At 44.2% G+C, this 10,978-nt stretch overlaps 1 protein-coding gene across 8 annotated transcripts; it reads left to right on the plus strand.

Moving 5' to 3' along the window:
* The first annotated feature begins 227 nt into the window (after window positions 1-227).
* On the plus strand, window positions 228-8,874 carry BIRC7 (baculoviral IAP repeat containing 7). Of its 8 annotated transcripts, XM_035343659.1 has the most exons (9): window positions 543-562; window positions 668-670; window positions 1,605-2,130; window positions 4,834-4,933; window positions 5,530-5,608; window positions 5,706-5,751; window positions 6,717-6,932; window positions 7,855-7,911; window positions 8,400-8,874. In XM_035343659.1, exons 3-9 carry the CDS (start codon window positions 1,614-1,616, stop codon window positions 8,600-8,602), a joined length of 1,218 nt encoding a protein of 405 aa, XP_035199550.1. In that variant the 5' UTR covers window positions 543-562; window positions 668-670; window positions 1,605-1,613; the 3' UTR covers window positions 8,603-8,874. The 8 variants fall into 8 exon arrangements, with proteins under 8 accessions (XP_035199549.1, XP_035199548.1, XP_035199550.1 ...); XM_035343658.1 differs by lacking the exons at window positions 543-562; window positions 668-670 and adding an exon at window positions 228-332 and having other exon boundaries at window positions 1,600-2,130; XM_035343657.1 differs by lacking the exons at window positions 543-562; window positions 668-670 and adding an exon at window positions 236-346.
* Window positions 8,875-10,978: the final 2,104 nt, after the last annotated feature.

Genomic DNA, 10,978 nt, shown 5'->3' on the forward strand with positions numbered 1-10,978 from the left:
ATTACGCTAGGTTTTAACCAGGTCACAGGACTTACTTGTTTCTTAGGCTCAAGCTGTTATACTCTGGAAGGCCCTCAGCATCAACTTCACATCTTTGCCAGATAACTTGCATTGAGGAAACCTGGGCTGTTAGGCCGACAGAGAATTTCAATACAAACCCAACCAATCAGGGAAAAAGATGCCTTAGAAATGGCTGCTGCATCAGGTGGCATCACTTGCCTTGTGTAAGGGCTTCTGTTCTTTTGGGGAAAGGTCTCTGCCTTACAGAGAAGAGCATTGCTTGAAACTTGGGTTGGGAGAACTTTAGTTATTGGAAGTGGTTTGCAATTTACCTTAGGTAAGCAAGGTGTATGTTTTTTGTGTGTTTTTATTTCCCTAGTTGTAGAGAATCGTTGATATTAGCTGAAATGTGGCTTTGAAAGTATGTTGCTAAATAGGTGTAAGCAGAGGATAATGAGAGAGTATTGTCTTTATTTGTGCTACAGCTATTCAATACATCAAGTGGTGTGGAGAGTTGTTAGTAGCTGTTTATATGATTTGTAGAAGATGTAATGCCTTTAAAGTAGGCAAACCATAGCAGGTTTTTATCCCCTGTAAGCCAAAACTAAATACACATCTTCTTGTTCTGTGTCATATCTTTCTTTAAAAAAATAATAAATAGATTCAGCTGGTAAGCTTTTGGTGGAGTAACTCTCTTTTCCTTTTGCTGTGAAGCTTAGTCTATGCTCTGTTCTGTTGGTCACCTTCTAGGTGGCAATCAGTTCAATTGATCCTGATCCTCAGCTGTGTGACTGTATGACCCTTCAAGGTGGATTTACAACCCCTACAGAAAGCATTAGAAGAGAGGCTGAGTTACAATCCAGCTTTTGCAGAGAAGGGCTCTTAATTAGGATGAGGGCTTGGATAACTGGATGCTTGTTAACTGTAGCTTCCCCTTGTGTAGAACTAGTACAGGCAGAAAGTCTCATCCTTCCTTGATTTAAGGATGCCTCCCTCTAGCAGCTGAACTTACTTATTTTGGACTGTTTCCTGGAGAGTACTCTGTAAGGGGGATGTTTCTCTGTTACGTTTAATTGGAATAATAAGGTTATGAGTAGTCTGGTACTGTGAACTGGACATGGTCTCGGTGTTTGCTTGGGTGCGGCTGTTTTCTGCTCTGTTGTGTCGCTTTTTAGGGGGAAAATTGCAATGCTTTTAATGATAGCGTGAAGGCTGAGCAAAAGGATTGGGGATTTATCCCACAGACCTGAGGCTGAAAGCTGCATTGGCTCAGCAAGAGGTAGCACAGGTTTTGCCCTCCCCCTCCACTATCTGTTCCCACAAGCATCTCTCCGGTAAACTGGCAGAGGGGATCAGAAAGTGCAGGTCTCTTCCCTTCAGGCACACTGGCAAGGACTCAGCAGAACTCTAGCAGCAAAGCACACAGGCACCGGATCTACGATTAGGCTGCAATTCTGAAACAAGCTCAGCTTTGTCAAGAGCACGAGTTTTCCAGAATATGCATGGGGATGAGTGCTGGGGATGTAGGACAAATAATGCAGGGTGAGTGCTGCCTGACCCTGGGAATCCAGCTGACTGCTCTGGATTATCTCATTCTCTTTCAGAACAAGGGCATGGCAGACACGGTACCAGCAGAGGAGATTCGTCTCGGGGCTGCTCACTTCCAGCTGTTCAGTTCCAGTATGAAGGACGAAGCAAGAAGACTGAGGACTTTTTCCCAGTGGCCAGACAGCTCACCGGTGTCTGCCTGGGATTTGGCCAAGGCTGGGTTTTTCTTTGTGGGTCCAGGAGACCATGTACAGTGCTTCTGTTGCGGTGGTATCCTGAAGGATTGGAAACCTGGTGATTGCCCAATGGTGGAGCACCTGAAGTTCTTCCCTTTCTGTAAATTCATTTATGAGGCTGTGCACAACCAGCAACTGCTTCCTCTCCAGGGAACATTTGACTGTGTGGATGGGCAGATCCTCAGCCTCTTGCAGTGGATAGACACTGAGGAGACAGCCCTGCCCGATCAAGCAGCACACCCAGAAATGGTAACAGAGGAGATGAGACTGTCAACATTTTGGAACTGGCCCCGACATAGTGAGATGTGTCCTGAACAACTGGCTAGAGCAGGATTTTTTTACACAGGTAGGAACAGCCAAGAAAGTCTTTCTGTCTGTGTAATGTTGTAAAAGTATGTTTGTGTATATTTCTTCCTGGGAACCCACTGCTAAATTTTAATTTAGTGTACCAAATGTTGGAAGAAATGCAAAACTAGAAATCTTGGCTAGAAAGAGGAGCTGACCGTGCCTCATGCAAGTTTTGCTCACCTGAACCATTCTGAAGAGCAAACAACAAAAGCTCTGCAGGGGCTGTAACTGAGTACTTGAGATTGCTTGGTAACAGCACAGTGTGAGTGTTCTATCCACACTGCACGTCAACCTAACATATGGAGGAAAGTGTGCTTCTTTGAGGGCTTTGGCAGAGTAACTGTGGTCCCCTGTGAAGCAGAATCAGTTGCATTTCCATCTTGCTGTCAAGCAGTATCTTCACAAAGGTGCTGCTGATTTGGGATCCTGCAGCACTTTAAAATGCCTGCCTGGCTGTGGTGTTGCTTCCTTAGGTGCTGCTCGTAGCTTTATGCTGAGGTATTTACCAGCATTTTGGTGGTGAAACTTTTCTGCTTCTGTTCTGGTGATATGAATGTGTATGTCAGCTGGTATCTTTATACCAGCTTGTAGCTCTTAGACACAAAAGGAAATTTGATGAATTAGCACTTTTTTTTTTTTAGCTGAAGCACTACTCTGAAATCTGCTGCATTTTTTAAAACTCTTATTCAAGTTAGTTTTTGAAGTTGTCACTGTTTTAATGTTATTACTTGCCCAGATACTTGCAAGTACACTTGGTATAGGTAGAAACCACATCCTTCCTTCTGCACATGCTGTTTTATGTACTGCTTGGGCAGAATATGCTAAGAGTATGCAGAACTCTGGTTTTGGGTACTGATGAATCCCCTACTAAGTCTCTCTTCCCTTATTGGCAGGAATAGAAGAATGACATGTTTTAAGCATATGTTTTACTGGCATTAGTGTGTGTTGAACCTATTTGTTGCTTGCACTCTTTGAAGGATTTGAGGCACTTCTTGGTATGCCATGTTTCATGTAAGCCCTCAGCCTTCTCTTCTCAAAAATGCAATTCAAGGAAACTTGTAGGTAGGTAATAACCCATTTGTGGCTTGTGTCCATAAGGACACTGGACTTGTATTACCAAACTAGAAAAGATGCCTTTTTTGAGCAAAATAGGCAGTGTTTCTTGTTACCATATGAATATGTGCATATTCTCAGTTGCTCCTCCTTGAAAGCTTTGCTGGATAGGTATCAAGTCTGAGTAAGTACTGCTTCCTGGATTGAGTTGGAGGAAATCCTCCTAGTGTATTCATGATGGACTATAATTAAATACTGTGGGAGGGAATACTCTTCTTTTTGCAATCTAACGTAGTGATAATTGTGTTAGAAATGGTCTTTCTTCCGTGTGACGAAGGAATCTATGGGTTTCATATCTGCACATCAATAACTGAGATGAGGGAAGTGGCAGTCTGGGTCTACAGACTAAAGTTCCCTCTGAAAAAAATCCTGGTTATCATGAACGTCTCATGCTGTCGTCATTGCAGTAAAACTGAATTGCCTCTTTCTCTGAGTATTATTTCTTAGCAAGGCTGCCCTTTCCTTTCATCTCTAAATGTGATTGCTGCATCTCAAATCCGCACCTCAGTGGCACGCACATAGGAAGGGCTGTCTAAATAACTGACCCGCTCTCTTTAGCGTGAGTTAAACAGGCTTGTTTGCTAATATCTTTCTACTTTTGCAAGATTTTCGGTAAAACTTTGTAAGTTCAATCTTGCTATAAATGCAGTTAAATACTAAAAATCTGCATCTGTCTTCTCAAGGCATAGCAGTGAGCAGCATGTCTGTAGCAGAAGAGCATCGGCTACTTCAGCTTACCTGCTGCTGCTTCTGCCTTAAGTTTCAAGGAACAGAAAAGAGCAGCTTGGCCAGAAGCACAGGATAAACTGTAAAGCACTGTCTGCAGCTAAAACCTGTCTTGTGCTGGACTCAATTTCTCACTTGCAGGTCTGCTGTTTGAGGCTCACGCAAAGGCTCACTTGGGGACTGTTAGGAAGCAGTTTGTGATAGCAGTCCTCTGCTGCTGCTTGAGCTGGAGAGCTGTGGAACCAAATGCTCAAAATAAGCCAAGCGGTGCCCTTATGTTTGGAAGAACATGCCTCTGGCCCAAACTTACTGAAACTGTTCAGGCTGCACTGAAATTGTCATCATCCTTAGGGCAGGACATTTGTAGGCAGTTCTCGGCTGTGCTTGGCTTTGATATCTGTGATCAGACTGTGAAGAGACCCGCAGTAGCAAGGTGGGGAGCTCGGGACCATGTTGCCATAAAACTTTATGCCTATGGGGTAGCAGCTGTGCATGTTATCTGCCATAACCAGCAGGCCATGGTTAGAAACAGTGTGTCTGTAGGTATAATTGGTTATAGCTGTGCTCTAAATGTAGGCAAGAGGGGACTGGGTAGGTGTGTGCGCACATGTACTGGATGATCACATGCAGGCTGTGAGCTTGTGACCCAGCTCTGGAATCGTCTCAACCAGCTGCAGCTCTGGGAGTTCTGTCTTTGGATTTCCTGCCTCTAAACAACTTGTACAATGCTGATCAATTGTCATGTGCTCACCTGGTCTGTCCTGGAGCCTGGGGTTTGTGCTGAATCTCTCCTCGGCTTCTGATCTAGGGCTAGGGGAGCATCGGGTGGCGTGAGATCTCATACACTGTTTGTCTCTTTCAGGACAAGGGGATGTGGTGAGGTGTTTTTACTGTAATGGAAGTATGAGGAACTGGGCCTTTGGAGATGACCCGTGGAGGGAACATGCCAAGTGGCATCCAAGGTAATTCGGTCTTGGCTGACAAATCTTCCTTGTAGCAAGGCCAAAAGACACATCGTGTGTTGTAGTGTCTTTTGTCTTCCATAAGACAGAAGTACTGCTAGCTGGGGGACAAGGCAGCCAGTCACAGGTGTACGAGTGATGGGTGCTGCTTCCAGGCCCTGTTATTAGCTTAGTTTCTAGGTTTTTCTACCTAGCTAGAGCTGGATGAGAAGCTAGTTGAGTAAGCTCTGTCATGTTTAACTGTATAAACTGTTGCTATAGTCTGTAACCCTCTGGAAATCTCTGGGACATTGAGAGTCTCTGAATCCTTAAGGCTGAAGTTCACGGTAAGAGACCATCTTCCAGTTTTAGTACTGGGCCAAGATGGGAAAACTTGTTTCTAGGTCTGCCACTTAGTCTGTGCTATCCCCCTCATGTGGGAGAACCAGAGGTTGGCCTGACAACCTCATGTCTTCTCAGCTACTGACTCTCCTGTTTCTCCCATTCTCCCCACCCTAAAATGTAGCTTGTGGGTTTGGAGTCTGTCTGCATGTGTAGTCTTAGAGCCAGCTCTTGAGATACCCTGTACTGATGTGTTCAAAACTTTCTGCTTATAGGTGTGAATTTTTGTTGCGGTCAAGGGGGAGAGAATTTGTGAACAGTGTTCAGGAGTCCTTTGCCAGCACTCGACCTCCAGTGAGTCATGAATACTTTGTGTGTAGTGAATGGGAGTTTGTTAGGTGAAGTCTGGTACACGTGCTGCTCTTCTGTGACCATCTTGTGACATTTTCAGGGATATTCGGGGGATCAGACTGAACAAGATTCCTCTGCTTCCCAAGGTTGGTGCTGTAATTACATGGTGTCTTGTCTTCTGTCAAAAGTGTTGCTCGTTCTTCCACCTCACCCCAGTTTCTGTGCACTCTGTAGACTTGTTGTTTCTGAGAGGTGTTTTGATGTTCCAGAAGCAGTTTCTCTTCATTCTTAGGAAATGGTCTCTAGCACAGGAAGCAAATGTACTTGCTCTTGAGACCTTTTATCCTGTTTAAGACTAAACATATTTAGCGAGTCTGGATGATGACTTGACTTTTGGCTGCTTGCCTAACCCTACTTTGACTTGTCTGTGTTCTGATGGTTCTGTTTCTGTCTGTGGAGTTGTTCAGACTGCAGCATCTGAGTGTACTCAGTAGACCAGAGAACAACTTGAAGGTCCCAGCTTGGTTCTGGGGATCTATTACCATCTGTTATTTGCTGCTGAGAACTTAAGCAGGTGAAATTTTGACTTGTGTAACTGTGGAAAACTGATTTGCTCGTTCTCCTGAAGAGCCTGTCCACTAGGTGAGTGTAAGAAAGATTTACGCCTCTGAACATGCTGCCAGCTGAATTTCCCACTTACTATTAACTGATGAATGGTTGAGCTGGATTATGAGGTGAGACAGGCTTCAGTTGGAGTGTTCTTGATCTTCATGAAAGCAGTTCTGAGTCTTCTGTTCTAGGATATGAAAACAAGATTCTGGACTAGGGCCAGACACGGAGACTTCATTCACTGACACTGTTCAATAAAACATCTCAAGTTAGTCTCCTGGCTCCTATGGAATTGCTTTCAATGATTTTCTTGTGAGTTATGGTTGGAAGTAAAAGCTGTAAATCTTGATGCTGGTCTGTCTATATAGATAACTTGAGGAATGTTGTGAAATTAATGCCAATTTATGTATAACGACTTCAGAGAGTGGCATGCTCTTTGCCCCCCCCTCTCCCCCCCTTTTTTTTTTTTTTTTTGGTAAAGTATCTTCTCACTGCTTTACAGATCTCCTAAGGAACTGGAGATTGCTGTCTCTTCCTTCTCCGGATCAGTTTTCCATAGCGCACAATGTCCTGGAGATGGGCTTCGACCCCCTCTGGGTGGTTAGCCTGGTAGAGAACAGATACATGCTGAGTGGGGCTTACTACCTGTCTGAGTCTGAACTGATTTCTGATCTGCTCCAGCTAGAATGGGAAGAGAGCAGTGCGCAGGAAAGCAGAGGTATGCCTGACTTGCCCACCCGTGCTCTTGGTGGAAGTTTAACCTCTTGTTCACTTGATCTTGAGCACTGCTGGGACTGTCCTGAGGGTCTGCCTCCTCTCTTCCTAGTCTTAATTGAGCAGTCATGCACCTAAGCCTGCCTTATTCTGGGAGGCTGAAGAATGAGGGGCTGTGATTCCTGTAGTATCAGCAACTGCCCCTCTCCAGTAGGCTGTGGTGTAGCAGGAAGTATTGAAGCTGTCTGCCTGTAACTGCAGTGGCAGATGTACATTGTAGGGTTTCGGCACAAATTCCTATCAGTGGATGCAGATGGGTGGACAGAAGGAGTTGTGTGAAGCAAGGCTTTTAGAAAGAATGTGTACTCAAAGCCTATTTGAAACTGAATCAAGGGCTTCATCAAAAATACCCATACTTCTGTTTGGATATTATGTATTTTTCTTGTCTGTCTGTCTTGTATTACCCGTTTTATGGAGTCTCTGTGATAAGTGAAGTTTATTTGAAGATTTAGCTTCCCATAGACTTTTTCTTGTACAAGCCTGCTTTCCAAAGCTCCTGACTCTGTATCAGTCCACCACCCCTTTAGCTAAGGCAGAAAATAAAACGACTCTCTCAAAGGTGAGAGTGATTACATAGCAGTGAGTGAGCAGCTGATGACTCCTGCTGTCTGACAGATAAACCACCTCTGAGGAGATGTGGGCGTGTGTTAACCTCCTTCCAAAAATACAGTGGCATAAGCACCAGAGAGCATTGGCCTGACCAGGCTGAATGCGTGAGGTTAACAGTCCTGTAGAGAAATGCTTGACTGAATGGTACTGACATCAAGGACGTGACATCTCTTTCAACAGTGTCCTCCAAAGAGGGAAGAAAGGGGTAGCATTTAATGCCATCTTCTCTCCTGGTTATACAGATGCTGTTGAGAGAGACACTGAAACCTCACGTTCAAGAGGAGAAATGCAGTCTGTGCAACAAAAGGAACCAGGTGCACTGGGGTGACAGTGGTGGCTGAGGAAACTGTGCCTAGATACACTCAGGATAAGTTTTTATAGTACCATCAGTGGTTGTTGTATTTGTTGTTTTTAATCCTGAGAATATGTAGCAGCCTGAATGGTGATAGAACATAGGGACCTTGCTGAGGAATTAGGGTTCCTTTGTGAAGCAGGCTGTTATTTTAAAGTAGTTTCTTAATCAGGGATGTCACATACTGCAGTATAAAGATACTGACATCTGTCCCTACTCAGTCCAGCATGATTAGATATGCTGTATTAAGTAGGTAAGTTTGAGTCTATAATAGCTGTAGCTTTTCAGCTTAAGTGAAATTTGCCTGAGAAAGGTACTTCCGACACTTTCACGGTCAGCCACTGAACAAAATGATGAGCAAATTGCTTTGTGATTCCCTAAGGTGACAGGACTGGCCCTCCGGAGCTGTCACAATACTAACACTTTGGGTTTTCTCTCTTTTTGGTAAAGAAGAACCTCCACTGAGCACGGAAGAACAGCTCCGCCGCTTGCAAGAGGAAAGGATATGCAAAGTGTGCATGGACAGAGATGTGTCTGTTGTGTTTGTTCCATGTGGCCACCTGGTAGCTTGTGGAGAATGTGCCCTCAGCTTGACACTGTGCCCTATCTGCAGAGCAGTCATCCGGGAGAGTGTGAGGACTTTCATGTCCTGAGCTATGATGTGCTAAAGAGGAAACATAAATCTATACAATCCACTCATAAGGCAGAGGAAGAAAAGTAGTTTGATACTGACTTATTAGCAGGGTAGCCTGGCCTGAAACTTATTAAGTGTGACTCCTGGCACTGGAAAACGTGATTTTAAATGTAGTATTCTATCAGGTAGCAAAAAAGAAAGGTTTGCCAGAACTATAGCTTGCTAACTGCAGGGGAAGGATGTTTTAAAATTAGCTGTTCTTTCACTGAATAAAAGGCTTATCTTATGGAGGTCTGAGTATCTGATTCTAGCACGTGCTGGTGGGGGTCTTGCAATGTCAGAGTGGAATCAAGTTGTAGATTCCCTCTACTGAAGGAGGGAAATTCAAGTTACAGAAGCATGAGTGGGAGAAACAACCTTATACCATCCACCAGTTTCCTTGGGAATTCACAGAAGACATCCTGTGGGACCTCCAGACTGCACAAGAAGGGAGGAGGATGTGAAGTTGTGTAAGTGGGAATAATTCTGCATCTAACTTGACTGAGATTTGACACCTGTTTCTGAAACGTATCTGTGGAGACTGGAGCATTGGCTCTGGAGTCACTTGTAGGTCCAACCCTGGGTACTGAAAAGGGTCAGAGGATCATCTCCTTAATTCTAAGGTGTCAGGTAAATGTTAATGCAGTGCTTGGCCAAGATGAGAAACTACCAGCTGAGGGGCTTAAACTCTTGAACTCTGAGGAGCTGGTGGGTCTCTTGCCAGCCTGCAGCTTTTGTAGCAAGCAGAGCTGTACCACTGTGCCAAATTAAGCATTGCATCTGGGTTCAAGCTATTATTGGCTTTATTTTGCCACTAAAAATAACAGCAAAAGCTGTGTATGTTTTAAGTGGGTGTGCTAATCTGTGAAGGGAGAAGAGAACAGCTCAGTGTTGGATTAGTGTTATTTCCTCTTCAACTTCAGCTCCGTGTGGCTGGAACCCAGCCTGAGCAGCAGCTGGATGACAGGATGCTAAACTGGCCACTATTTCTGGGCCTTTTTTTTTATTATTATTAAAGTTGGTTTGACTAGTATAGTCCCAGGCGATGCCTGTCACCAACAGAGGGCACTCCTAACCTCTGGCAAGGGAACCCACACGAGCAAAGCTTTCAGTTGGTCCTTAACCTCACGGCGTGCTGGAGATGCAAACAGGGAGTTTCTGCCCTAACAAAACAAAATTATTGCATAGTCCTGCAGTACCGAGAGTAGCAGACCTAGCATAAACAGGCCAGCAAGAAGGGCTGTGAGTATGAAGGATGAATGTCTCCGCTAACAAAACCCAGAAGAGGTAATTAAGTGTGGAATATGATCCGTAGCGTCTTGTCTTGCTTTGTCTTTTCAGAGTGACTTTTTTCATGGCAGTTGCCAGTACTAAATATTACAAGCTTACCTGAGCCTTTGTTTTACTTCTAGTGAAATGGAATTAATTACCTGTGTTCATCACAGAATGGAAAGGGTCGTTGTGAAGCTATCCAGTCATCAGACTTGTATACAATTAATCTTTACTGCAGTACTTTAAAGTCAAGAGGCATGCCATTAGGTGCGTAGGTCTGTGCTTAGTCTTGTTAAAGTACTTAGCAAGTGTTTTAGGTTCTTGTAGTACCTGGCATTAAGTCTTGGTCAGATGAGAGTATTAAACATACAGATGACAAAATAACTTGAGGAATTCCTTTTTGACTTTACACAGGAATTATTCTAGCTGGTTGTGCAATAATTCCTTCACTAAATGATCAGCAAAACACTTTGTTTCTTCAGAGCTGAAACGCTGCTTTTTCTACCACTTGTGCTGAGTTTTGGCTGTTCTCAAACAGGACCAGTAAAGAGTGCTGGCATCTGATGGACAACAATCTTCTCTGAGGAAAAGATTCTTATTAAACTAGGAAGTGTAAATTCAGTATTTTCTACGTGTTTATCTGGGGCCTCTAAAATTCATCTTCCCTTTAAGTTTTAATGGAAAACTCTTGATGATGAGCACTTTTTTTGTGCCCCGTCAGGGAACATCAAGTGGGTCAAGTAGGGAAGTGTAACACAGGAATGGGGCTGAATCGAAGCTGAGGTGGGGAAAGTGCTAAGCAATTGTGTACCCATGCTGCTATGCCACTTGCCTAAATGGTGGAGTAACTTGTGTTCTGCTTTTTAATTGTGCAGTGGCACAGCACTGAAGGTGGAGGTAGTATGTTCTGTCAGGCAGAGCTTTCTCTCCCTCAAATGATGAAACTAGCGGTGAAGCAGCAACTCTCAGCTGTCTGTCCTGCTCAGTCAGAAGGAAAAATACCCTTAGAAAGCTTCAGGAACATGTTGCTTCTATCTGCACCTGCTCAGAACATGAAATGTCAGGTCGCAGTGGGCATCTGGAA

This window comes from Oxyura jamaicensis, chromosome 20 (genome assembly GCF_011077185.1).
Source record: "Oxyura jamaicensis isolate SHBP4307 breed ruddy duck chromosome 20, BPBGC_Ojam_1.0, whole genome shotgun sequence".
In the NCBI taxonomy this organism is placed as follows: domain Eukaryota; kingdom Metazoa; phylum Chordata; class Aves; order Anseriformes; family Anatidae; genus Oxyura; species Oxyura jamaicensis.